This window comes from Penaeus monodon, chromosome 16 (genome assembly GCF_015228065.2).
Source record: "Penaeus monodon isolate SGIC_2016 chromosome 16, NSTDA_Pmon_1, whole genome shotgun sequence".
Classification (NCBI taxonomy): Eukaryota; Metazoa; Arthropoda; class Malacostraca; order Decapoda; family Penaeidae; genus Penaeus; species Penaeus monodon.
Genome location: NC_051401.1, coordinates 6,924,968 through 6,952,149, shown reverse-complemented (window position 1 = coordinate 6,952,149; position 27,182 = coordinate 6,924,968). Strand labels below are relative to the sequence as shown.

At 36.8% G+C, this 27,182-nt stretch overlaps 1 protein-coding gene across 11 annotated transcripts; it reads right to left on the bottom strand.

The window, feature by feature from the left end:
* Positions 1-26,218, bottom strand: LOC119582476 (collagen alpha chain CG42342-like; the record flags this gene model as incomplete). Of its 11 annotated transcripts, none has more annotated exon segments than XM_037930738.1 (23): positions 1-3,400; positions 4,590-4,782; positions 6,325-6,459; positions 6,812-6,847; positions 7,833-7,859; positions 8,593-8,646; positions 8,916-8,942; positions 10,835-10,942; positions 11,176-11,280; positions 11,470-11,508; positions 13,264-13,314; positions 14,003-14,047; positions 14,210-14,415; positions 14,753-14,852; positions 16,639-16,754; positions 17,038-17,131; positions 19,335-19,370; positions 19,720-19,791; positions 20,844-21,032; positions 21,790-21,846; positions 23,224-23,292; positions 25,471-25,539; positions 26,183-26,218. In XM_037930738.1, coding segments are annotated over 22 exon segments (1,824 nt in total), but the record flags the coding sequence as incomplete, so codon positions are not given.
* Positions 26,219-27,182: the final 964 nt, after the last annotated feature.

Sequence of the window (27,182 nt, the reverse complement as noted above, 5' to 3'; positions counted from 1 at the left end):
TCACAATCATACACAGATTTTATTTCATAACTTACAAGCTTTACATTACTCAAACCTTACTTCAAAACTATACAAGGCTCGAGAGTTAGAAAAAATGAAGCTGCAGTGCCTAGAGCAGGTGAATGTCCTTTATCTACATTATAGATGATGTGACATCCATAGACTTTTTTTTTGCAATATTTATTTCTTTTGTAAGCTCAAAAAAGTTGGGGGTTCTTCCCAGATCCTTTCTTTTCTTGCTTTAAAAACAATTAAGAGCTTAATAGTGTGTGTATGTATTTGCAAAGTTTTTTTTTGTATTTTTTTCTTTGTCCTAACATAATATGAAAATCTCAGAGACTTTGACAGTGGCTTATTCAGTTAGTTATCATTAATAAGACTGTATAAATCATAGTTTCCTCTTACTTTGCCCATGGCATTAGCTACAACTATCTTATGAGGGAAGGAATTTAATATTAAGATCATGCTTTCATACAATACTTACCCAACCAGTGAATGCCACAGAGTCAATAAAGTAAGAAGGGGAGAAAATATGGAGGGTAGGGACTTAGCATAAACTTTGCACTTGTGACCGCTTGTATCAAAATCATGATCTTGTATATTAGGGCTATCATACAAGTCACACTATAGTTACCATACATATCTCCCATTGGTCATTGTTCACACTTGTTCTCAAAAAGCTGCTTTCCATCTGTCAGGTAGTGGTACTGAAAGGAATCCTGTCGAGCATAACTTCCAACATAAATTCAAATGATACATGCATATCATCTACAGGTCTTGTGTATTTTTGTTATCAAAAATATAGTATAAAGTAGAATTCAAAATGAGTAATGTATAGGCAGTCTGACTAGAAGATGTCCCACAAAAACATATGGTAACTATAGCAAAAGACAATAATAGATTAATTTGAGATTCTACTGGCTAATAAAAATAAACAAATGCATTTTATTCTTGTCCTTACCTAAAGAACTACATAAACATGCAAAAAATTTCTGGAGGGCATCAATATTTACATCCAAAATCTCTTTAGCTTCTCCTAAACAGGTGAGAACATATTCATTTATACAAACACACAATTAGGTGGCACCCACACTACCAAAAAACACTTTGCACACAGACATCGATTAGCATGAGGAACTGAGCATTTCTACTGCAGCAATATGTTGAGGTAATATATGTATTCTAAATTTATCAAACACACAATAACTAATTGAGTTTAGCATTGAAGATGAGTATAATGAGACAAAAGTATTATTTGATTTTTTAACATTTTAATATAACTAACTACTTAGAAATATTCCACAGTGTTCTTTCAAGTCCTTTACTAGTATTTTTTTCATTAATTAGAAATGAAATTGTCAATAATTATAAATCAACTTATAACTAGAATTTTTTCCTATTAAATAACTCAAAAAAAGACTGGAATTATATCATCTCTACAAAAAGTATTTAAACGTACTCACAATATACAGTGGTTATAATTTCTTTTAACTACTGGAAGCTTACATCCTGAGTAAAAACAAAATCATTCTGGAGTAATTTTTACATCCTAACACTCAAGGTTTAGGACTTTTGAACTCGAGTCAACCATACACGGTTTTGTAAATGTTTCTCCTAAATTCCAATCAGCCTCAACCACATGAATAACTGCTGGTCACTGGGTATGTTTGTGATATGAGCAGTGCCTTGTGATATTCTCAGCTGTCCAACAAACCAACAATTATCAGAAGTGGCTGAATTGTCATTGTGGATATGTCTTACAATTTATGAGGTTAAGAAACTTTATTCTTTTTAGATATTCTTGCTCACCATTGAGCTGAAAACAAATAAAGAAAAGAAATTCAGGGTATTGCTGTGAATGAACAACACTCTTTTTTTTTTTTTACAAAGTAAATGTACAGACTTATTCAATTCACTTTATATATCAAATAACACAACAACTGTCATAGTTTCATATTTATAAGGTAAAAATCACATTTTTTAAAAATTATCATAAAAATTAATCACCAATAAAAGTTCATTCACAACAATATTTTTGCAGTATCTTAACATTTGGATATTTTGTGCTTAAAAACTTTGATTTCTTTATTACAAGTTACGAAAATAATGAAAAAAACTGGAAGATCTCTTGTATATCCTTCATCCATCGACAGGTTTGATCCTTGAGTTTCTCCACTTCGGAGACTGGCTTAAATAACTACACATCTGATGTGTGCTTGTCACCTCACTGTTCAAAAGGGCTACTCATCCCTCAGAGGGGGTCAGGCTCCACCTATCATCGGGCACAACAGGACAGCTGCACTATCAACTATTTACCTTTGCTCAAAACTCTCAGAACACTTTCTTATTCACATAGTGCCCAAAATATGGAAGAGAACTCTCTAAAAAGAGGTCAAAGTTAATGCAAGTACAAGAGAAGTTCTTTGATTATTAAAGGATCCTCAAAACAATGGATAAGTTTAGATTTTGTGAAGATTACATTTTGCTTTACTGTTCTTCTATATTTTGGACATGGAGACATTGCATGACACAGTGGTGCTGATCATTCCTGTATTTGCTACACTGTAAATCTGATATATATATACGTTCTGATGTGAACACTGCATATATTCAGTATGGCAGCTCTGTTGAACATTTCATTACCATATATGCTTTTTATTTTCTCATCTTAAGTCATCTGTATGAAGTTTCTTAAAATTTATGCAATACACTTGTCAAATCACTAAAACAAAACAAAAAAAAGATGAATAAAAAATCTGAATTAAAAGACATTAAAAAAACACAAAAAACATCAGCATTAAAAAAAAAATCAAATAAAAATAACAAAGTGCATACCTTTTAACATAAAAGGAAAACATATTGTATAACAATTACTAAACTATGGCAGTTATTCTGTAACATGCTTGCTATACAGGAGTAGCACACTAAACATCCATGCAGTACCATACTGTAGTTTATGTGATGTCCAGTAGAGGTCTGCCCCTCTGTGTTAGTTTCAAGGTAAGCACTGAAATCAAGGGTCAACATAAAGGAACTCACTATACACCGTCACTGTGGACCAAGGACAGTAGAAACTTCTGTACACTATATACAAAGGGAAAAATCTAAAGTTCACTGCCAACGCTTCTTTCAATATGTTCAGTACATTTTGCTTGAACTTAAGGCTGATCTGAAGTTGTAAACATAAAGACATATTAACCAATGGCTGTCCAGAAAATCTACTGAATTATAACTTCTATTTTCTCTTCTTGTTTTAAAGGTTTGTAACATTTCTTGCTTGTTTTCTTCTAATCCAAAACTTCAATGTGAGATAGTCTGGATCTACTTGTATCCATGGTTGTCGCTGGCATAACCTTTACTTCTGCAGCCACTAATGACGATTAAAAAGGTCATTAAAGCTCTGAAAATTAGAATGTTTAATTAGTATTTAAGACATTTGCCATTTTATAATATAATACATTATATAGTTAATATTCTCATGGGTAAAACCTACAGGTATCTTCATGTAAACGGTAAAGCAGGAAAAAGTATTCTGGTAATAATAATGTACTATATGTTGATTCCAATTCCAGATATAATAATTTCATGTTATCATGCAATGCAGTTAAATGCTTAAAAACATAAGGAATCACCATTTCATGCTGAAACTACAGTGTAATATCAAAATAATAAATAAGAGGGGTTTGTTTGTCAAGCATTGTGTTAAAAAACAATCATGCAAAAATAGTAGGCATTTTCATGAAGGATTTCCACTGCCTATTACATAATAAACAAAAATGTCAAATATCAATTGACATCATTCACTGTCTAGTACAATTTTAATTTTATGTTCAGATGCTGAATGAGCACCACTAAAAAAAATTAATCACATCAAAGCATAAAATTAAAGAATGAGAAACAGAAAAATTCCTGTCTTGCTTGTTCTAATGAAATAATCATGCACATAAGCTTCTCTCAGTGGCCAAGGAATAATAAAATTCAAAAAAAGCCCAAAGCTTCCTAATATCTGCATTCCCAAACAACAATCTTGTAGAAAAGTAAACCCCAAAGGCACCATTTACGAGGTAGAATTTACATATGAAGAAAAAGACATGTAAAGTTTGCTTGGAAGGCTTTTGTATCTGCTTCAAGGTATATTTGTTATATAATCTAAGCTTCCATAATGACTATGGGCATTACTGAATACTTAATATTTGTATATTTTAAAAAAAATAATGTATAATTTTGACAAAATATAAGCACTTAACCTCAAACATTTCCATAGAAATTAGGTGATATATAGTGGCCTTTACTCTTGCTACACATAAAGTATAAATGAAGCTTTACAAAACATCCATTATAGCCATGTAATAAATCTAAGCATACATTATAAGAAAATAACAGTGAGATACAAGCAATAGGTAACAAAACTAAAGAAATTTGTGAAAATTATATTCTTTTAAATAATAGCAATACTTGAAGGAAAAAAATAACATGAGCAAAAAGATTCAATGACAATTATCAATGAATTCTAGCAGCCTTTCATAGCAGAGGCCACAACCTCTGTTACTTCATCCAAACTCTCTACGTGACCAGACACAGCAACTCACAGCCCAGGACTGATGAGGTGTTAGTGAGTTAGTGCGGATCTCATTTCTTAGAGTCCTCATCCTCATAGTCTTCATAGTCGTCATAGTCATCCAAAGGCGCAATCGTGGAGGTGGTGATGGGTGGCTCCAATGGAGATGCATCAATGGGACTGATGCCCACACCCACACCCAAGGGACGCATTATATTCCTCCCCTATGAGGAGGCAAGTTAGCTAGCGTTACAAGGTGACTCCATAAATGCTTTCATGAAGCTTTTTTTTTTTTACTTGATCTTAGGGGATGATGGGGGAGGAGAGAGGGGAGGGGAAGGGGAAGGGGACAGTGGGGGCAGAGGTAAGGAAAGCTCTTCAGGACAACATTCAGCAGCAAGTGCTATAGGCAGGTCATAGTTAGTGCTGCAACTACAATTCCATTTGTGTGTCTCTGTTCATGGTAGAACAAAACTGCTCATATACATGAAGTTTTCTTTAGAGATAAATTCAAGAGTATGTCAAAATCTACACAAGCTCACAACAATTCAGATTTGAAAACAAATATAACACATAGAGGAAAATGAAGGAATGAAAAGTATGATATTCACTTTCAACTCTTCACTTACATTCTTATATAAAACACACGTTAACTAAAACAATATTCTCTAAATACTAAAATAGAAACCTGTAAGCAAGGAGTATATATCAAAATACATCTGCTAAGATATCTAGTTTGCTGTAGAAATAAAGTGTGAAAAGAACTTTACATGTATATTGTATAAAGATTGTATATCAATATCACAATCAATATTACAGATTTTATAACAATATTTTGCAACTTTAAGCAAGTTTAAATATCAGTCACAAAAAAATTATTCAGACCTTGAGTGCATAAAAAGTTACTATTTCATGACTTATAAATATGATTTGAATGAAATGTTTTACCTAATCACTGCATGTGAGTCTTTGTATGTTTGTGAGAAAGAGTGTGTGTGTGTGTGTGTGTGTGTGTGTGTGTGTGTGTGTGTGTGTGTGTGTGTGTGTGTGTGTGTGTGTGTGTGTGTGTGTGTGTGTGCGCGCGCTCATGTGCATATGTGTGATTGCATGAGTGCATGTATGCATGTATGTGCATTGTGTGCACACACATGACTTCATTATAACATATGCCATTATTCAAATCTAAAATAGTATTTAAGTTTAAAGTGGCTGAAAATTCACTTAATAGTATTCTCCATGCACCCACACTATGTCATAATTCCCTCCCTTCTGAAAGTAAACTATAGTAGAATATTTTCCCCAATTCTAGACAAGCAAAATGTTAACTCTAATTATTAAACCATGCAATTATTTTTTTCTATTAACTCATTGACACTGGAAGTGCACTAATATGTGCAATGTCCACTATTGCATAGTGACCAATTACCAATTACTTACAATTACTAGGCTTACTTGACCTCACCTATTTAACCCTTTCCTTGAATTAGTGATAGAAAAAATATATATACAGTGGACAGTATGTATTCCAGAGTCAATGGGTTAAAGTGTCACTCTTTACACAAACCATTACAAAGAGTCACATACCTTCCCAACAGGCTCCTGTGGAACCAAAGTTCTTTTTTTTTTTTTTTTTATCAACAACAACCTTTCTCTAAACTTAAAAAAAAAATAATAATAATAATAAAATAAAATTTCTACAAATCCTCTACATCACACAGCAAAATAAACCTAAAGGGACCTCAAATCAACAAGACTTCTTAGCTCACCTGACCCGGCCGCCAACCACACCCAGGCAGAGGAAGGCCGTCAGGTCCTGTCGGGCAAGGAGCATCTAGACCAGGAACTCCCATCTCTCCTTTAGGTCCAGGATTGCCTCGACGCCCACGCCGTCCCTGATTACCCTAGTTTTAGTAAGTGTTCAAAATAGGCTGAATTATTTATGACAGGGAGGAAGATGTTATGGTGACGGCAGTAAGCCCTCTGCGATAACTGTAAAGTGAATAGTGAACAGTACTGATGAGAGAACATGCTCCTTTTTTTTTCTCCAAAAGGAATGACTATAAAGCAAGCGAAGTAGAAGTTTGTCTTTTGTGATAGGAGAAGGGAAGCCAATCCTTGAAAAAAAAGACCAAAGTGAACTCTTATGGCAGAATGAAGTAAAAAAGTATGTATCATACATTTGTCACAGTTCAAGTAAAGAAAACAAAGAAACAGCAATGCAATAGAGGCTGTGGGATCAAAACCAACACTTACCCTTTCTCCCTTCATGCCCTTCTCGCCCTTAGGTCCCTGGGGAATTAAAGAGGAATAGAAGGTGTCAGATCCTGTGCTTTTGATCAAGGCATTTTGCTATTCTCTTCTTAATGAATTACACTGAACAATAAAAACATGGTGCAGACTGGATCTTTTCTTATTACTCTTAAATGCATTTACTAGGTTTAAATCTGTTATAAAATTTTCAGAAAGTTTATATGATAATTTACCAGTAATATTACATCAGCACAAGCTTTATAGCAACTAAATATGTTAGTTAAATTACAAAGACAAGAAAACTACAGTACTTCAAAGTATACATTAATAGGAAGCAACTGGTGATCTAACTGAGAGAAAAGCAGTTTGCTAAATGATTAAATTCCATGGTCTCAAGAGCAGTAGTTTTAGTGCAATATGAGAATTAATCAACTTTTTTAAAACTGCCTTTTTTTTGTATATCTAAAAGAATTAGTGTTTGCTTACAATGAGCCACAACCTTCTTCCCTACTCTCAGTGAAAGGCGACGCCATAGAAGGAAAAGAAATACATAAAGATCCTGTTGTAAATTTCCAAGTACATTAGGTAGAAAAATATATATATACTGAGTTAATATTTCTTTAAGCATCCTTTTACCAATGATTTTCTTTAAGCATAGAAATGTACACAGTAAATGTATTAACTGCCAATAAAACTCACTTCTCAATCAGATGCTACAATATATTGAAATATAATATAGGAATCTTTAAATCGCTCTGAAACTCAAAACTTCAGTGGAATTATGAACCAAGGTGGAAATTACATGAAACCTGGCTGAGATTCTCACAAAAAAAAAAAAAAAAAAAAAAAAAAAAATTAGGAAGTATGCAAATATAAACTAAGAGAAACAAAAGCTATCAAAAGCTTTAGTTGTAATCTTCTTTCTCTTTTTTTTTGCAGTACATTAGAATTACAGTAGAAATTTCACTTTTAATTTAGCAGATCCAAGCACATGCAAAATAGCAAAACCATCCACGGTTAGTACCTCAACCCCTGGAATCCCGTCCGTTCCCTAGAAGCAAAAGACATTGGAACATTAGTAATTACAGGATGTGGGGGTTACAACTACAACTGCCATTCCATGTCCTTGCATGACCTTACCACTTCCAACCATTAAAAATTATAGCTGGCATTGGTTACTGTTTCTAGCTATAATGCCCAAACCAAGATGATGGATAAATAACTGTAGACGTACGAAAGGAATGGGATGTCCCTTTAGAATAAACCTTTAAAAAAAGTGAGAATATGGAATGACAGTTGCTTTAGGATAGGACACACAAAGCACCATAAACAAAGGAAAGTAGGATAAGGAATCAAATTAATACATAAAACACAGATAAGTGTGTGAAACAGATAGCCATAGGACTCGTCACTGGAGTCTTTACAAATATATAAAATTATACATAAAAAGCTTAGATTTTTAAAAATTGCAGTATGGTTCCTTTTCTCTCATTGCCATCTCTTTGTCTACTGTTATCCCTTGTAATCACAATAAAAAGATGAAAAATATCAACTTTTCTACCACTGTAAAAGGATGGACAAGAGAAAAGAAAACATAATGTAGGTATGAAATAATTAGTGCAAAAAATAAGAATAAACAATATCCACCGAAAGAAAATACAAGGTAAAAATTGTGCCAATTCACAAACAAATTATTTTACAAAAGACAAGGACATTGACATGAACAGACAGACATAGGGAGCCCACATCTTGTTGTTAGCATTAAAAACAACAGTTTCACTTACAGGTAGTCCAGGATCACCTCGTTCACCCTTTTTGCCAATTTCACCTCTAGCACCCTGTGGAATAAGTGCAAAATTACAAAACAGAAGTCTAAACAACACTTAAAACATTGCTAGGACTCTTTCTTATTATTTACTCCCTTTTTAAATGCAACCTGTTGCTACATAACCCATTACAACTATTGTTAAATAGGTCTAAATGAATTACTTCCATCTTCATGATCTTAAAAAACTACTTCATAACTTCAACACTTCACCACCAAGCCAGATATTCAATGCAAATATTGCGCAAAAAACTCATGTTTCACGGATCAAAGTTGACTCACCTTAATACCATCCAACCCAGGAGGTCCCTGTTGAAACAAATTAATATGAGAATTATTAAAACCCACAAGAAAATGCTGAATGTCATGGCATACATATAGTTTGCACTACACATAAGTTATGCCAATTTAACTAGATGCCATGCACTTGTGTAAAAATGCTTGTATAAGCAAACCATGTCACGCATGCTCCATAAATATGATTTCTTACATCAATATTTCTATCAAAATATCAGAAAATATTTACCTTAAGGTTTTGTAAAGGACCTAATAAGCAATCTACAAAACTGAATAAAAATTTAATCTACCCATAAAAAAAGTAAACACAGAGATAAAATTGGGGAAAATAATCGTTTCACAGCAATAACGCCTTGTATTAAGATCAAATTAGGTGTATAAGCTCACTATACCATACTTTACATTATTCAATAAATTCAAGCATGTGTCTAATCAGACTATTTCAAACTACAGAAAATAAATACAATCCTTTTTCCTATTTCCCTGCTATACACTTGGTCTACATTGTATCTATTCCTATAATATTATTTCATAAGCATATCTCTTCAAGCATAAAAATATTCTATGAATGGACCTACTTCCACTGGTAAAAAACAAATCAAAATGACTTTCTAAATAAATGCTTATCACTGTCAAGCTGATCATGCAAAGACCCGTTTTCTTATAAAAATAATAATAAATATAGCTTTTTCATACAAATGCTAGACAAAAATCTAAATGTCTCCTTAATGCTTAGCAACATAATGCTGATGCTTGCAAAAAAAGCACACAAAAAAACAAAGCAAAACATAATAGAAACAATAACAAAATAATATTAGCCTCTAAAGTGCTGCATTGCAAAAACAAACGAGAAACAAAAAGAAACTGATTTAAATTCTAAGTTCGAGTATAAAACATTCACAGCCAGATTATAAAGACTCATCACACAAAAATACATAAGAAAATAAATAAGTAAATTTTCTTCCAGCATTCTATGGCCAAGACCTCTACATAAACCATGCAAATTTGCAGTCAAAGAATTTTCCTATGATAATTACTTCTACTATACCTTAAAATCAATATTTATAATCAATAACCTACATTTATACTCTTTTCCAAGTTTATATTCTAATATGACTGAATCAAATTCCTATCTAAGTATATACCATTATATTCTAATATCTCTGTTTACTTCACTCTGCACTACTAATCAACTTTAATTTTGTCAAGTTGTACACAGAACAAATCACTTACACTATAGGCAGCTTATCTGAATACTGAGAAACAGACAACTGATAATTTCAATTCATACTCTACACTACATTCACTACATATATAGATTAAGAAATCACCAGCTGAGAGTCAAGTCAATTCTTCACAACCATATCAAAATATAGTTAACAAAACCAGAAATTTAGAACACTAACACAACTAAACATACGAGATCATACTTTTAACCAAATCCAGCACAAACTGAAGAAAATTAAAAAACCTACAAAATCCCTGAACCAACTTTTAACCCTTCAGGAAAGCAATTTCTTATAGAGAGAGCAATGTCTTAATCAACAAAACAGTATATCTCCAAACAAGGTGCCACTTCCATCCACACATGGAAAAAAAGACAATTTTTTTTTTTTTAATAAGAGAGAAAAGAGAAACAAATGAATAAAATCCTAGTACTGAAATCAAAACTAACGCTGCCAACAAAAGAGAACCACACAGCTTTAAAAAAGAAGTTTCCTGAATCACTCAAATCACCAACGTAAAAGAGTAAGGCATCCATATCCCTTTCCAGTAGCGACAAGTGGCATCCCACGGCAGACACAATAAAATACCATGGGAAAAAAAGAATAAGCATTAGGAGACAAAAACCACCACCATCAAAATTATCCCCATCGTCTTGTCCCTTTACCAGACCACCTTACCATTGGGCCAGGTTTGCCACTCTCTCCAGCCCGACCAGCCTCTCCTCTGATTCCCATAGGGCCAGGAAGACCCATGGGGCCAGGATCACCCTTATCGCCCTTTTCACCCTAGAAGAAAAAGTTTTGTTTACTACGACTGTGGGAAAATAGGTCTTTTTTTTCTCTTTACTTTATGATGATGCTTAAAATACAGTGCAGTAGATAAGAAAAAAAGTATCATATCAAATACAGCACTCTGAAATCTTTGAAAATGAGACTAAATAGTGTTAATATTATTGTATCAAACAGGAATGGCAAAGAATATTTGGAGCCATAGGACACAGAAAAAAGGTTCAACTTACTGGATCACCCTTAATACCATCCTGTCCCATTGCTCCCTTGATGCCTGGTGGACCCTGCAAGCCTGGGGTTCCTGGTGGTCCAGGAGGTCCTGGTGGTCCCATGATCTGTCAAGCAAGTATCAGCATTAAAACCCCAAATGTCAAGCATCAAACTTTAATTCCAGGCACTTCATATAGGTCAGGTTTCTCCACTATACCAAAAGGTAATACTTTCAAACAAATCAGAATCAGAGCCATTTAATATTCAAATTATGCAGAGCTTATTCAACTGCTGTCATACTCATTGTAACTCACCACTTCTCCCTCTACTTCGGTCCACATGCCACTGTCTCCCTGAAAGAACACAACTGGATTTAAAAACTATTAATGCAAAACATACAGTTACCAAATAATTATTAAAAGTAAAAAATAGAAAACGATAATTGCAATAAACTTCATTTAACATTTTTATCTTTTCATTTCTTTTTAACAGTCAGAACAAGAATAAGATAAAAAGGATACAAATTTGCAAGCTTCTTAATCATGTATAAACACAGGCAACACATGGTATACAAGAATATACAAGAGAAATTCATTTTCCTTTGGCTTTATTGGTTAGAAATTTGAAATTCATTCCTTCTACGTACTCAAAAAATCAGATCAGACTAAAATCATCCTACAAGAAAAAGATATAAGAAAGGCTATCTACAATAATAAGAGGAAACTTACTGTTAGAATTTTGCAAGCCAAATTGAAGTTTAGAAAGATATTGGTAATACCTACAGAGAGGTATTTGCTAGTACTGAAACCTGTTCTTTAAACAGTTTGGAAATGCCATTTAAATGAAGGAAAAGAGAAAACTGATAAGATAATAGTACAAATAACTTTCAAATAGTGAAAGTAAGAACATTTAAAATGCTTAATAACTAATATTTCAAATTCTAATATCCATATTGTAAAATAAAGTAATGTTAAGAATATCAGAATGTGATGCTGTATTGCGAACTCTTGTCGATAAAATCTGTTTGCAATAAATATCTATCTACTATATCCAACAGAAGGTAATAAATAATTTTTTCTTCAAAACTGGATGAATCAGAAAAAAATCAGAAAACAGTACTATTAGTTTTGATATGAAGATAACTTACTTTCTCCATTACTTTAATTTTTGAAATAATAGTACTCTTGTAAATACTGATTACTGATTTTTAATCCGTAATCAGTAACCTAGACTAAAAATACCACAGAGCAAAAATCTGCTTTCATTATAATCTTTTTGTGTAACTTCTACAGATCAGTTTAACATGATAATTGACATCAGAATCTAAATCTGAAACCGACATTATCTTCCCAGTTTTCTCTTGTCTTTAAGAAATTTATAATATATGGAACATCAGAATATTCACAACATACCATGACGATGAAATTCATCACCACAGATACAAAAAGAGAGTCTAGAGAAAAGAAGGTGGAAAAATTGAATACCACACACAAAAACAATTGAAGAAGAAGAGGAGGGAAAAAAAACAACGTGCAGTTACCTGTCTTCTTCTCAGTTTTTTCAGTTTCTGGGTTTGCAGTCACAGGAAAAAAGAAAAGACACACATTAAAAATCTTTTAAAATCATGCTCAAATCATAAAGTCACTGGCAGAACTAAATAAAATAAAAATGTTGAGACAAAAGACAACGTGACAAGCTATGATTTACAGACTTCACAAATAAAAATCAGACAGTTTTACAGCAAGTCGAAAGCCGCCACATATCCTGTGTCTCCTGTGCACAAAAATAATATGAAGCACTTAAATAAAGTGTCTAAAAAGCTGCTTTGACATGTTGGCTCGTCTGAGGACATATCAAGTGAAAACATGACAGGGGAATGGAGGGCAGGTGGGATAAGCAGACCCTTCTGAAATATGTGACCAGGGAGGTGTTGGGTCAGCCAGTTTATGGATCTTTATTCATTCCATGTCTAAAGTCCTCAACAGTAGAATTAAAACAGGGCTAAAAAAATAATAATAATAATAATAATATCCATAGCGGGATTAATAGGACTTCTATAACCATAAGCATAGCATCACCCAACAACTCCAGCCCACAAACCGACTTACAAGTTTGCCCCTCGCCGGCCGCACAACAGCTGACCGCGACTTGGGCCCCTCCTGGTGGACCAATAGCAAGACAGAATATCCATGATGTCAAGTATGGGCAGAGGTGGGGCTATTCTATTTGAATTACTCTAATTTCTTTTTTCTGGGGGACATTACTCTCTTTTGTCAAATATTTATGTTCTTTAGCAATCTCTATTTTCATGGTAGATTAACATTATAAATTGGAATAACATGATTACAATTCTGACAGCTTTATGTGCATGATCTCATCATCAAAACCTTTGTGTATATAGTGAGTATGCTGAAAAAATGGATTATAAGTACTTTTATCATAAACATAGGAATTAGTGAATTATTTGTGATACAGTAGAGCACTGTGTTTTGGGAATTCTATTATGAAACATAACTAAATAATAGGAAGAGCATGTAAATTATCTTGCTAAATATAGAATTTATGAAAAAAATATCTATATTGGAAAAAGTAGGTTCAACATGTTGATTAGCAAAGTGTGTGGGTGTCAGAAATGTGCCTCTAAAATGGGTCTAAATGTAACCTGCCTACAAATAACCAAGAAAGGTCCTCATGTTAAAATTTCATACACATTAGCAAGGGTTTTACATCTGTTCTCATTTCATCCACATAAATAGATAAGAATTTGATAATAATATTACAAAAAGATCAATGGAAACTAACAAAAGGCTGGTCTCTTCACCAGTCCCTTCCCACAGTTTTACTCACCGAATCACCCTTATCGCCCTTATCACCTTTGAGACCTGGCAGGCCCTGTAATGGTAGAAATTAAGTCATTAAAAAATGTAAGAGTACTTATATAAAAAAAAAAAATTCAATTCATTAAGACATAATTTGCCTTGCAAACAACAATACAATCATTAGCATCACCATACACTCATTATGCTTTATCAGTGTTTTTCTTTGTTTACTCACTGGGGGTCCAGGAAGTCCAGGGGGTCCCATGAGACCTGGAGGACCTATATCACCATAGTCACCCTTCTCTCCCTTAGGACCGAGAGCCCCAGGAAGGCCAGGAGGACCCTGTGGTCCAGGTTCACCATGGATTCCATCAATGCCTGAAGGTCCTCTTGGCCCACTGTCACCCTTAGGCCCAATGGAACCCATTGAACCTTTCTCTCCTGTGTACAGCAAGGACATTAGTTACACCATCAAAATAAACTGATATTTGACTCACCTTCAAATGTGTAATAAATTGCTATTTATTACAAGGAGATAGCCTCATGTGGGAAAGCAATAATATAAGCTATTCTCATTTTGGTATTTTAGTTCTGCTGATTCCTATCAAGGCAAATCAAAATTTAAGTTTGTATTCTGATATTAAAGAATACATTAAATTCTACTATTAAATGGGAATTTTCTAACACATCATTTACAAATTTCCTTACAAATAAAAAATTATTTTTTCTCTACATATAAATGACTTTTCACTTCCTTAACCTTCTTCGTAGAACCTACCTTTCTCACCCCTGTCGCCCACTCGTCCTGGTTCACCCTTGGGCCCAGGCTTTCCTGGAAGACCTCTCTGTGCAGCTGTGCCTGGTTGGCCACGTCGTCCCTGTCACCACAACCACATTAATGAACTCTCACTAGTCTGTCTACAGAGTGATAAAGGGCAACTATAAGATGCCACTGGATAACATGCTATACTCCCTAGAAATTCTATCTAGTAGAGCACTTCCTTATATTGTCTCCCCCATATTTTGTCAATATCATAACTTGAACTGGCACTGTTCAAAAATCACATGAGCATATATTCTTTAAAGAGAAATATCAGTTTATCATTACAGTATCAACAACTTAAAAACAAACAGAATAGTACCAACATAACTAAAATATATAAAAGGCTTTAAACTAAATGCAAAAATGGGAAACAAAAGATTGTGCATAAAATTTATAGAATGCTAACTAAACATAAATGTGTATGTATAAAGATGACCGAACAACCTTAAACATCCTTTAAATTTGGGTTTCTTGAATAAGGTCAGCACACAATGTTAGTGTTTTATTAATTAACATTTTATCTGTTAGTAACTACTGTTTAAAGTACACATAACATTTACAAGGACTACACAAATACACAATAATACTTACACAGAACACAGGACGAACACAGGGTTAGTGACACCAGATTGGGTGAAAGGGTTAGTGACGTCACATTTGGCCGAGAGACCATTGGTCAATCGACTGGAGGAGGTGGAGACAGGACAAACACCAACACCACAGCTGACCAATCACAAATCAGCTTACAAGAAAATAAGGAACCGATTTTCTGTTAGTAGCAACCAACCACCTAAGTACAACGGAAAACCTGAATGAAAGACCTCACCCAACAGTAACCAAAGAAAATTTCGAGCAACCACAAAACCAAATCCCTTTTGGAAGACCTGAAAGTAACTAATGATTTATAATCAATGGTATGCTACTTGTTCATGCAGTTATGCAAAAATAAGGCAACATTGACATGCAAGAACTAAAGGCACATACATTATCATAATAAGCAAGTACAAAATAACAAACACAAATAGGAAACTTTTAGGGAAGTGGAAATCAAAGACATGTATATACACCATCATACAGCACACGCACACACACACACAAAGGAATACATAGAATTTCACACACACAAGGACAGGGAATGGGAGGATTTAGTATATCACTGTCCATATGGTTGTGGAGACCATATTGCATCATCATATAACAGGATTCAGTACACATTACTCATCTATTCATTCACGCTCCCATACATTACCAAGGTATCAGTGCTTTTAGACTCAAGTGATTAGTTAAATACTCATTCTGAAGTTTAATTATAACTATCAAATTTATTGGATTAATATTGAGAAATGTAGCAAATACATTAAATCAAACAGCACAGACTGTTTAACTGAGTTATTAAGGCATAGTCCTGCTACATTCCACATCTATGGTTGTGGCAGGATATTTGCCAGAGATTAGTATTACTATTCAACATATTAATCTTTTACTAATACACTCTGATTCACTGCTGGCCTGAATATAAAAACTGTATATCAAAGAAAAAAAAGAAGAAAAAGTGCATATACTTGTTTCTGTATGTATGAATGTAAAACTAGATAGCTTCCCAATATAATCAAAGTGTCACCAACAGTGTCATCCTTGATTTAAAAGGCTGTGCTCCCTGCAAATCACAGCTATATCATTATCATTGTAAAATCATAGAGTTATAGTTGTGATCTAATTGGAAAAAAATGTAAGAGGACACATCCCAGTATACATGTACATGTACATATATATGTCTGTGTATTTGTGAGAGAGTGCACCCATGTTTGTACTAAGAGCATGTTATAACATGTGGTACATACCCTCTTGCCCCGCTTGCCCCTGGGTCCTCGTGGGCCTAGTACACCATCGATCCCAGGGGGTCCAATGGGTCCCTCAATGCCACGTTCACCCTTGAAACCAGGTGGCCCAGGGGGACCTAGTAAGGAGAGGATGAAGGGGAGGAGGGATTATGACTCCATCATTCACGTTGGCTGGATGTTATGTGCACCTGGCTTCTTATCCCTAATAACATCTAAGCCACATACCTGCATGTTTCTTCTGACACCAGGCATTATCCATAAACCAACACAGAAAAAAAAATTATACATATAGCATGGATACAGACTCATTTATCACATGATCTAAGATGAGGGTGCTATGGAAGGTACCACAGGAGTGAAGTGGCAGGGGTAGGATCATCACAGACCCATAAGACTCACCTGGCGGCCCTGGAGGACCTTCAAGAATGGCTGCTGCAACTTCCTTGCCGTTCACAGTGGTGACGCCACGCTCGCCCTTGCTGCCCTTCTCACCCTGGGGGGACGCAAGGGTCAGTCGTGCCAAGGGAGGAAAGAGGGAGACATGCCTTGGATAAGGATGGGTAGAAAGATGTGGGGACAAGTATTGCTATGCTGACCTATGTTGAGGAGTGGACAGTCATGCTGGGGGAAGGGAAGGGAGTCTGTCATTCCCACAAAGGAAGACATCAAATTAAGTGATTGAGAGAGGATTAACTATAAAGAAGGAGCTAAGTGGGAAGTCTGGAGGAAGGAAGTGGTATGGAAGAGGGCAGAAAGGAAGGAGATGAGACAGGTAGTCAAGTTTAGGTGAAAGGGGAGAGTATTAATCTAATTCTCAATTTCTTTTAACGAAGGTAATTATTTGAGGGGAAAACAGAAGAATAAGAGAAAAGTTAGCAGAAAAAATGAAGGAAACAAGGACCTGTCATGTCTCAGAATAAAGAAGTTTCAGAAGGATGTAGAAGAGGTACTATTTCAAGCAAAAAAGTTGAAAATAAACTGAAGGAAAGACAAAGCCATTCTTTGAACGCTAATAAAAACAACAATAATATGAATTAATTAAATCAGGAAAATTCAGATGAAAATGTTCCTGATGCAAAAATAAACAAAAAATTCACATACAGAATCTACAAGATGTTTTTTCTTGCTCTTCTTAATCTGGTCTAATTGCTTTCTCTGACAGTCAAACTATAAGATTGGAAAGTTGCTTAACTATAGACCAAAGTTAAAAATATTATGGGTACACAGAGTTCAGTAAGAGTTATCAGGACATGTCTGTTATCAATTATCTATAAATACTACTGTAAACCAACTAATGAGCATGGAAATGTCTGTTAGTTTGACAAGACACTTCATAAACTGTAACTAATTTAGTACTGAAGTTATCTATATAAACCTCTGTAATATATGTTAAAACATAGAGAGGTTTACCCTGTTAGTCATGTTACACTGGATATAATCACTTGGCCAAAAAATTCCCTTTGCATGTTGTGTGGGCCACCTTAGAGTCAAAGTTTGCTAGCTGTTTTGCTCATCAAAAGCATTAAATGGAAGCTTATTATGCTGCCCTTTTCATATCATATCATAAAGCTTTCATTACAAAATTTGTCAATTTTGAACATTTATTTTTGAGAGGATAGATATTTGAGATGAATTCCAATTCAAAGGTAATGAAACCAAGTGTAAATCACTTGTTGCTTTATACAGGTTATTCACACCAGCTGCTTATGAATCATTTCTGGTTTGATGTGGACTTAACAGATATTATTATATCCTGTAGTTCAGTTTCATTTCCATTATATAACAAAACACAAAATAAAAGATTCTAAAGAGACACCAAAACCATCTGCTGGAATTTGAAGAAGAAAAAAATAAATAAATAAATAAATAAAATAACAACAACTTGATCACACACTCCGAGCTCCAAATGGACTACTGGTCAGAATAGCGAGGCAGCACAGCTTGCAAAAACAGTGTGACCATGTTCAAAACAGGTGGGGGAACCAGCAGTGTCAATGAGACAAATAACTAAGAACTGAAAATCAGAGTAACTGAGAACTCATATGTACAAACAGAGCTGGAAACTAGAGGAACAACAACTATCACACATTTTAGTAGTAATCACATTTGACACATTTTAGTAGTAAAGTTGTGTGACCACTACCAAGGTTGTCAGCTTTGTGTGGACTAGACAACACCTATGTACAATGTGTGGATGTCTAACATGCACCAATGGCAGTACAGTATAACTTCCAAGAACATTAGGCAGCATGATTACTTTTCATTTATCTACTAAAATACAGTACTTTGAATGAAACTAGGATTATAAAAAAATAATAGCCAGTTAGCTACATCTCTCCTTGCCTTTTCCTTAAATAAACCATGTTTCAAGTTGCTGCTGATAACAAACTTTGGATTGTTTGTCTTGTTTATTATGCTGACTTAAAACCTACATTGCAGTCTCATATAATCCCTTACACAATTTTAGAATAAATTTTAGTTTCTGAATAAAAAGTTGAATGATCAGTCTATTTCCATTATTTACAAGTTCTTCTATGCAGAAAAGATTACAGACAACTGGTGCATGTTACACAAACAAAATTTACAAGCTTTGTAAGACTATGTATTAAAGCACAGTGCCACAGTGAGCAGTCTACCAGTGCTGGCTGCCATGTGCTACAGTGCAGAGCCAAAGTGGTGCTGCATTAACAACTTACGGGTGGTCCCACGCTGCCGATCTTGCCTTCTGGGCCCTGCCACAGGTGATGTGAGGAGGGTGGGGGTGGGATGTTAGAAGCAGCAACACCATACATTATCTTTATCTTGTTATCAACCATAATCACAGTATTGGCAGTTGGATAAGAGAATGGTAATGAAAGATTGGATAAAACTTCTTGGACATCTTAGACTATAAAAGACCATGAAAACACAATGATATACTGAGAGACAACCACCCTGGAGAGCAGGGGAGAGCAGGAATGTAAGTGAAGGAGAGAAAAAGGAACAGGGCCTTCAGCAGGCCCTGCCCTCTTCCTACTTCCTTCCCTTTGCCCTCCCCCTACCCCCACCGGTGATACAGTCCTGTACATAAATATTGCTCACAGGTAGACCAGGAGGTCCAATAGGTCCTGGCAGACCATCCATTCCAGGGATTCCTGCCATCCCTCGGAAACCCTGAACCATCAGACCAACCACACGGGGAACCACGGACCACGGAGGATCATGGGCACACACGGACCATGGGGAGCACGCAGACCATCCAGGAAAGGGACCACCAGGATCAAGGACAATGAGGGACAAAGACTCTCAGTAAGGACCACAGATTACACACATACAGTCAGGCCAACACTGAGGCCACATAACAACCACATGTACAAACGCAGACGTGAGAATGACGGGGAAGAACAGACACACAAGGAGGGAGGGGGTAGGGGAGCAATGTTACGTATTAACAAGCCGTGACATGTTGGGTGAGGTGATGGTGTCAAGTATAAAGCTGAGAGTTCTCATGTAAGTTTAAGACTTTTCAGAGTAATAACTGAAGTACGAGCCTTAACAACCTGAGAGCTGACTCTAATTACTTTTCTCACAGTATGTCAGATGTTCCTGTCACTTACTGTATATCAAACATACCCTGGCTCACATAGGTACCACAATTGTTGGATTATCTATATATATTTAACTTTATTGCCAGCGTATACCGAAAAGAGGAATGAATAGACTTGAAAGAAAGCAGGAATAAGTTCCTATTACAGGGACATGTTGGACAGACTCACAAGATATTATGCACCTGGCAAATCATTAAGGGCACCACCACCTCATCCCTCTTAACCAAACGAGCACACGTGAAGCACAAGCTGGTACTGGATAGGGAGGGGAAATTTAAGAACTTATAAATGACAGTGAAAAAAGTGATTGGTACAGACAGTCGAGTAACTTGAGGTGTCACAGAGAGAGTACGCAAAATAAAGACTAACATTACAGAGGCTTTACAGAGAATTTCATTTACTAAATAGGTATTTAATATTTGTGCTTAAAACCTAAATAATAATAAAACTTGTGTAACTGTTCCTGCGTTCAACCAACGATATCTGTGTGAAATTAACAAAATCCATATACGAAAAGTAATAAAATAAGTTTAATAACCAAATAATAACAAGAAAATAATCAAAAGGCACTTATGAACTTATTCAAAGGAAGGCGATGCAGATCCCACGCGTACTCACCCTCTCGCCGACAGGTCCCAGCGGCCCCGGCGGCCCCAGCGGCCCCGGAGGTCCAGCGGTGCCCGGGGCGCCCACGGGCCCGGGCGGACCTGGCTCGCCCGGGTAGCCGTCGCGCCCGTCCACGCCTGGGAGGCCGTCCTTGCCGTTGAGCCCCATGGGACCGGGCGGCCCAGGCTCGCCCGGCTCTCCCTGCAGGAACACTCGTTAGTACGCGCGGCCGCCACCGAGGGCCAGCGGGAGGGACTCGCCTTGGCCATTACTTCGTGGGGAGTGGAGCGACCAAGGATTTTCTTTCTTTCTTTCTTTCTTTCTTTCTTTCTTTTTGTGGAAGGGTCAGTCTTCCTTGCATTACTTTACATGTGATAGGTTTGAAAATGCAAAAGCTAAATCCACACAATTTTGCATATACATCTGTTACATACTAGAGCGAAGTCCTCCCGCTGCGCCCAGCCTTATCAATTAGAGCATTATTGGCTTAAAAACTATGTTAATCCGATTACTGGTGCTTAAAAATGGTTGATCGTAATTGACCAATTAATTTAGTGAACTTCGAAAAGAAAAATAAAACTAATAATGATGAAAAAAAATAACTTATGATTACGTGGAATCTATATGTCAGATTGTTAGTAGTATATCAAGGCATAATACTACCCCAAAACCAAATAAAAAATGCAGTCAAAATTATTCATTATCTACATTGCACTAACGGTTGGTTTAAATAAGGGATGGAGGCATGCAGAGTTAATTTTAAATATACTTACTAACTATTTTTTTTCAAGTCATGATCAAGGATAGTTTACGAAGAAGAAAAAAAACAACAAATATATATATGACATTTACGTCCATGGTTACTGTTTTTGTGTATCCATTATTCTGAGTGACAGCAAAACATTGAAAAAACACCAAAATGTTTGGCGTTTTAACAAATAAACAAGATCTGACTTACTTTAATAGCTAACACTCTATCAGAATCTATGTAATCCCAGGCTCCTCCGGGAGTTCCCTGCAACAAGGGCGTAAGACACAAACAATCAGGAACACACCACAGAAAACGGGAACACAGGCGTGAGGGGAAAAAAGAGAGGGAGGACTGAAGCAGAACTGAAACCGGGTTGCTTTTTTGGTTCAGCCATGAAGGAATCACTGGTCATTTCCTTACTCATTCTCCTTGCATTAAAAAAAAATCGTAAAACTGTCTAGATTATGTCAAAATCAAGTTGAATACAAAATCAGTCCAAAAAATAAGGAAAATAATGACAATCTTTTGGTGGCTTACTACCAAAAAAATAAAAATATTGCTCTCAAAACAAAATCAAGAAAAAAAATTGTTTAGGAATGGTATTAACTCCGTCTAGAAGTTAACACAAAAAAACACAAAGTTAGTAAGCGAATACAAAAAGAAAAAAATATTTAACATCAAAGCAATTATTCTGTTATAACGAAAAAAAACGACTTTGACCCAATATGGGGTAATTCTGTCGACGTTAAAAAAAGTGTATTTGTCCTCAACAACACTTGATTAGGTGCAGGTGCCAGATTTACAAACACGTGACACAAGACAGATTTAGTAAGGTGCCAGCCAAGGACGAATATAAACAGACAGACACACATACATGAACAGACACAGAAGCGGACGTGGACAACAGTGACGTGGAACGTAGTAGACAGAAATAAAAAAAAAGAGAGACTTCTGGAAATAACTGTTAGTATTTTTATTTAAATAAGGTAAACAAATTAGGTGTTAGTAGTTTACACATGTACAACACAAATGTTTATGGGTTGTGTTTTGTTTATACGGATAGACATGGGGTTAATTAAGGTGTGCAGGTTAAGAGATTATCAAAACTACTTAAAACAATATACAGTATTACAGATAACTGAGTAACGAAATATACAGCTAACACTCCGTCACCGAAACAGCCTGTACAAAAACATAAATCAAACAAAACCATGTTAGTAGACCAATAAGATGAAGTCACAACTGCAGCCAAGAAAAAAAAACAGGAAAATTGCGGGAAAACATGACGTCACAGTGGGTAGCAAAACACAAAAGTCTCGTCATCAAGTCCACAGCGATGACGTAGCAAGGGACACACTTATAACATCACACACAGGGAACACATAAAGTGGAACGTGGAACATAGCACAGTAACTAGAGCAGTGTGCGACAATCAGTTTAAAATAAAAAAGACCAAGTGCGATCACGTGTTCTTTTTTTTTATTTGTTATTATTTTGCAGGAATTTAAAAAAAGAGTGGTAGCAGTTTGGACACACTGATGACGTCACAGAGGGGGGGGGGAGGTGTTACTGCAGGATTACCAACACCAGGAAGCTAAATGAAAGGTGGGGATTCCCGAGTTTGTTTCCGTGCTGTCTCACCTTAATAGCGATGATTTCTGCATAGCCTAACGTACCACCTTCCAAGCTTGTTATAGATCTTTTAATGCCCTGAAATAAAATGTGAGTTGGAACCGTTAAAAGCCGAATATTTAAGCTTGGAGATCGGACAGGAGTGAAGCTGCCTAGACGTTGGCGGGTTATGCCGACCCTGGAAGAGAACCTCGAGTGAACAATGGGAGTGGCAGGAGTTAGCCCAAAGCCGGCTGCTACTTCGCTACTTCCTTCTAACAGTGCTCGCCTGGGGGACAAAAACCTTAGAAGCGAAACCTGTGGAATGCTACGTGACACACAAACACGCACACACACACACACCTGAGTCTTATCTACTTGAAGAAGCTATTTTTTTTTTACTTTCCCGTCTCTCCTAAACCTAAAATTCTATTCAAACCGAAACGCATTCCGTGCACTTCCCCTTTTTTTGCAATTACATCACGCTAACAATTACACAAACAATTAAACAAGAAAAGCGGAAATCCCGATTACCTAATTACTCCCTTCCTACTCCTTCCACAAACAGAAACAGTCGACATAGGACAAAGGAATCAAGCAACTGGCCACTATAAAGGCGATCACCATCCCGCGTGTCTGGCTGCCTCCTGGCCGCGCTCCAACGTCCTCATAGCCTGCCTTGACAGCCTGCCTTGACAGCCTGCCTCAACGGATGTCCCGCCAACATCAATCTTATGAGACACCGACATGCACAAGACGCAAATGTGATTCTCTTGTCCGACCGGTAATGCCACCTCTCCGGACAGATTGACCGATTACCTCTCTCTCGCTCGCTCGCTCGCTCGCTCGCTCGGTCTGTCTCTCCTGCTCTCGCGTTCTCTCTTTCGCTCGTGTCTCCCGTTCTTTTTCTCCTTTTTTGTCTCTCTTTCTTTCTTTTTTCTATCTATCTATCTATCTATCTATCTAATCTACTACCTACCTACCTACCTCTCTCTCTCTCTCTCTCTCTCTCTCTCTCTCTCTCTCTCTCTCTCTCTCTCTCTCTCTCTCTCTCTCTCTCTCTCCTCTCCTCTCTCTCTCTCTCTCTCTCTCTTCCCTCTCCTCCCTCTCCTCCCTCTCCTTCTCTCCCCTCCTCCCTCTCCTCTCTCCTCCTCTCCTCCCTCTCTCCCTCTCCTCTCTCTCCCTCTCCTCTCTCTCCCTCTCCTCTCTCTCCTTCTCCTCTCTCTCCTTCTCCTCTCTCTCCTCTCTCTCCTCTCTCTCCTCCCTCTCCTCTCTCTCCTGCACGCACCAGCACGTATACACGCACACGCATGCATAGAATCAGCACCTTGAAACTGATACTCTGCCGACGTGTTTGCCCCAAGAACCAGGAATACACAAACCTGAACTTAAACATTATCTGGCCTTGTTTTTTTTTTCATTTTCTATCTGTCTGTCTCTCTATATCTCTCTCTCTCTCTCTCTCTCTCTCTCTCTCTCTCTCTCTCTCTCTCTCTCTCTCTCTCTCTCTCTCTCTCTCTCTCTCTCTCTCTCTCTCTCTCTCTCTCTCTCTCTCTCTCTCTCTCTCTCCCTCCTTTATCCTGCGTCTCAAGAATTACCTGGAAGACCTTGAGAAAACAACACACCCTTCAAACGGCAGATTCCCTTACCCCCCTTACCCCCACCCCAACCCCTCCTGCCCCCTTGTCATCCTCTCCTCACGCCCTTGACGCACTCACGCCTCTCACAGCCATCCAGTGCCGTCCTTTTAGCAGCTATCTAAGCCCACTCTCCGAGATTCAGTGCCATTTATTCCTCTCTCTCTCTCTCTCTCTCTCTCTCTCTCTCTCTCTCTCTCTCTCTCTCTCTCTCTCTCTCTCTCTCTCTCTCTCTCTCTCTCTCTCTCTCTCTGCGTCGAACGGTAGAGTGCCATTTCTAGAAGAGTGCTATTTCTAGAAGAGAGGATGGCACTAATACGTTCTTCGCCTTAATTCAATGGCGGTTCGTTTCCTACCTACGGAAAAAATGGGCACTCGAGATATCTCTCATCCTTAAATACCTAAACTTAAAGATTAATATAATTAGTACCTTGTTTTTAAACTATCCATAAGATTTCTCCTTTTTTAAAGAAGCTGGACAAGACAAAACACACATCAAAATAAATACAAAACAGAGCCAATAGATATGTACAAAAACGTTAAAATCCTCTTTATATATATATAGATCTTTTGTTTGTTTGTTTGTTTGTTTTATTTGTACACCTCGAGAGCGCCTTCGAGCTTGTCACCGACACCTCACCTTGGCTTTCCCGAAGATGTCGTAGCCGCTGCCGGGGTCTCCCTTGACGCCTTTCTCGCCCGGCTCGCCCTGCCGAAGTTAAAATCACATTAGTGTCGCCCTTGGGAACGCCGCCCTTCGCATGCATTCTCCTGCTGGGGATCTACGGACTACGGGTCTTAAAGGAACAACCGGTATGACGGTGAAGTGCGGACGACTGGTCGACCTTTTGATACTTAAAAAGGAAAAACAATCGAGAGGAAGCAGACTCGCATGCAATGGACAACCGAGCTTGAACTCTGCGGTTTCTGCCAGCCACATTTCAAATACAAAAAATGGAAGACAAAATACAGACATAAATTTAAATTGCAGTGCAACGTTGTAAGGAACATAAAAGGACTCCTTGTTGAAGATATCCAAAATATCGAGGTACAACATATAATTATATATTCTTTTTTTCAAATATATTCTCTCTCTCTCTTACTCTCCTTAACTTTCCTACTCCCCACTCTCTTACACTATTATTTTCCTCTCTTTCGACTCTATTACTCTCTCCCTCTTTCCCCTCTTCTCTCTATCATTCTCCCCTCTTTCTCTCTATTACTCCCCGCCCCACCTCTCTCTCTCTCTCTCTCTCTCTCTCTCTCTCTCTCTCTCTCTCTCTCTCTCTCTCTCTCTCTCTCTCTCTCTCTCTCTCTCTCTCTCTGTTCTTACGATGACAAAGACAACTTACTGGTTCACCCTTTGGCCCGTCCAAGCCGATGGGGCCCTGAAAGAATATGTAAATGTTTATTTTCGACTCTCAGTCCAGCGAATATTTGATGGCATTGTTACTGGTCTTTTTTAAATGAAAATAACGGACGTTGGTTTTTAAAAAATAATAATAATAATAATAAAATTGAAATTCAAATCTGGATGATAATTGTTAAGTTACGTAATATGCTTCTTGAGTAGAACCATGCTAAGCATTATGAGATGATTAATTCTGTTAAAATTCCATCAAAATATTAATGTAAAATATTGCAGTAAAAAAAAACAGAGGCAATGACCTACGAAACATTAAACAAGAAAATAATATTTATAATATAAACATGCATCCGCCTTAAGCAAGTTACCATGCATATGCCTAATCAAATGCCATGCAAGAAAGGTGCATATGAAATAATAAGGGGAATAAAGTAAAAGGGAACAATTTACCAAGTAATTGCAGTTATAAATTAGAAAAAAAGAGCGGGCTGCGAGGGCCTTGTTAGGGAACCTAGGGTCATTATATATATATATATATATATATATATATATATATATATACATATATCAAAGGATTATGATATTTACAAATGGATCCTCCCCGCAAAATTCCAGATGATCCTGGAACCCTGGTATTAGCTCCAATGACTGCCCCCCCTCCCCCTCCCCCCATCCCCACCCCCTACCCCAGAATCTAGCTCACATGAGGGAATCGAAAAAGGTTAATTTCTACTCCATCTAGATATATACACGGATGAACCCAGACAATCCCGTGACGCATGACGTTTGGAATTAGCACCCTTATGGCGCACCCACAGAGGGCCTAGAATGCGCAGCCGCACGCGCGAGTGAGAAGGGGACAGGGGGACATCGCCCTCACTCCAGCAGGCGATAAGGTTCAAAATCCCGTTGGACGGGAAGTGCTCTCCTGATGAACAGTTAACCCTAGATTAGTTGAACAGCCAACCAACGTTAATTAACACTGA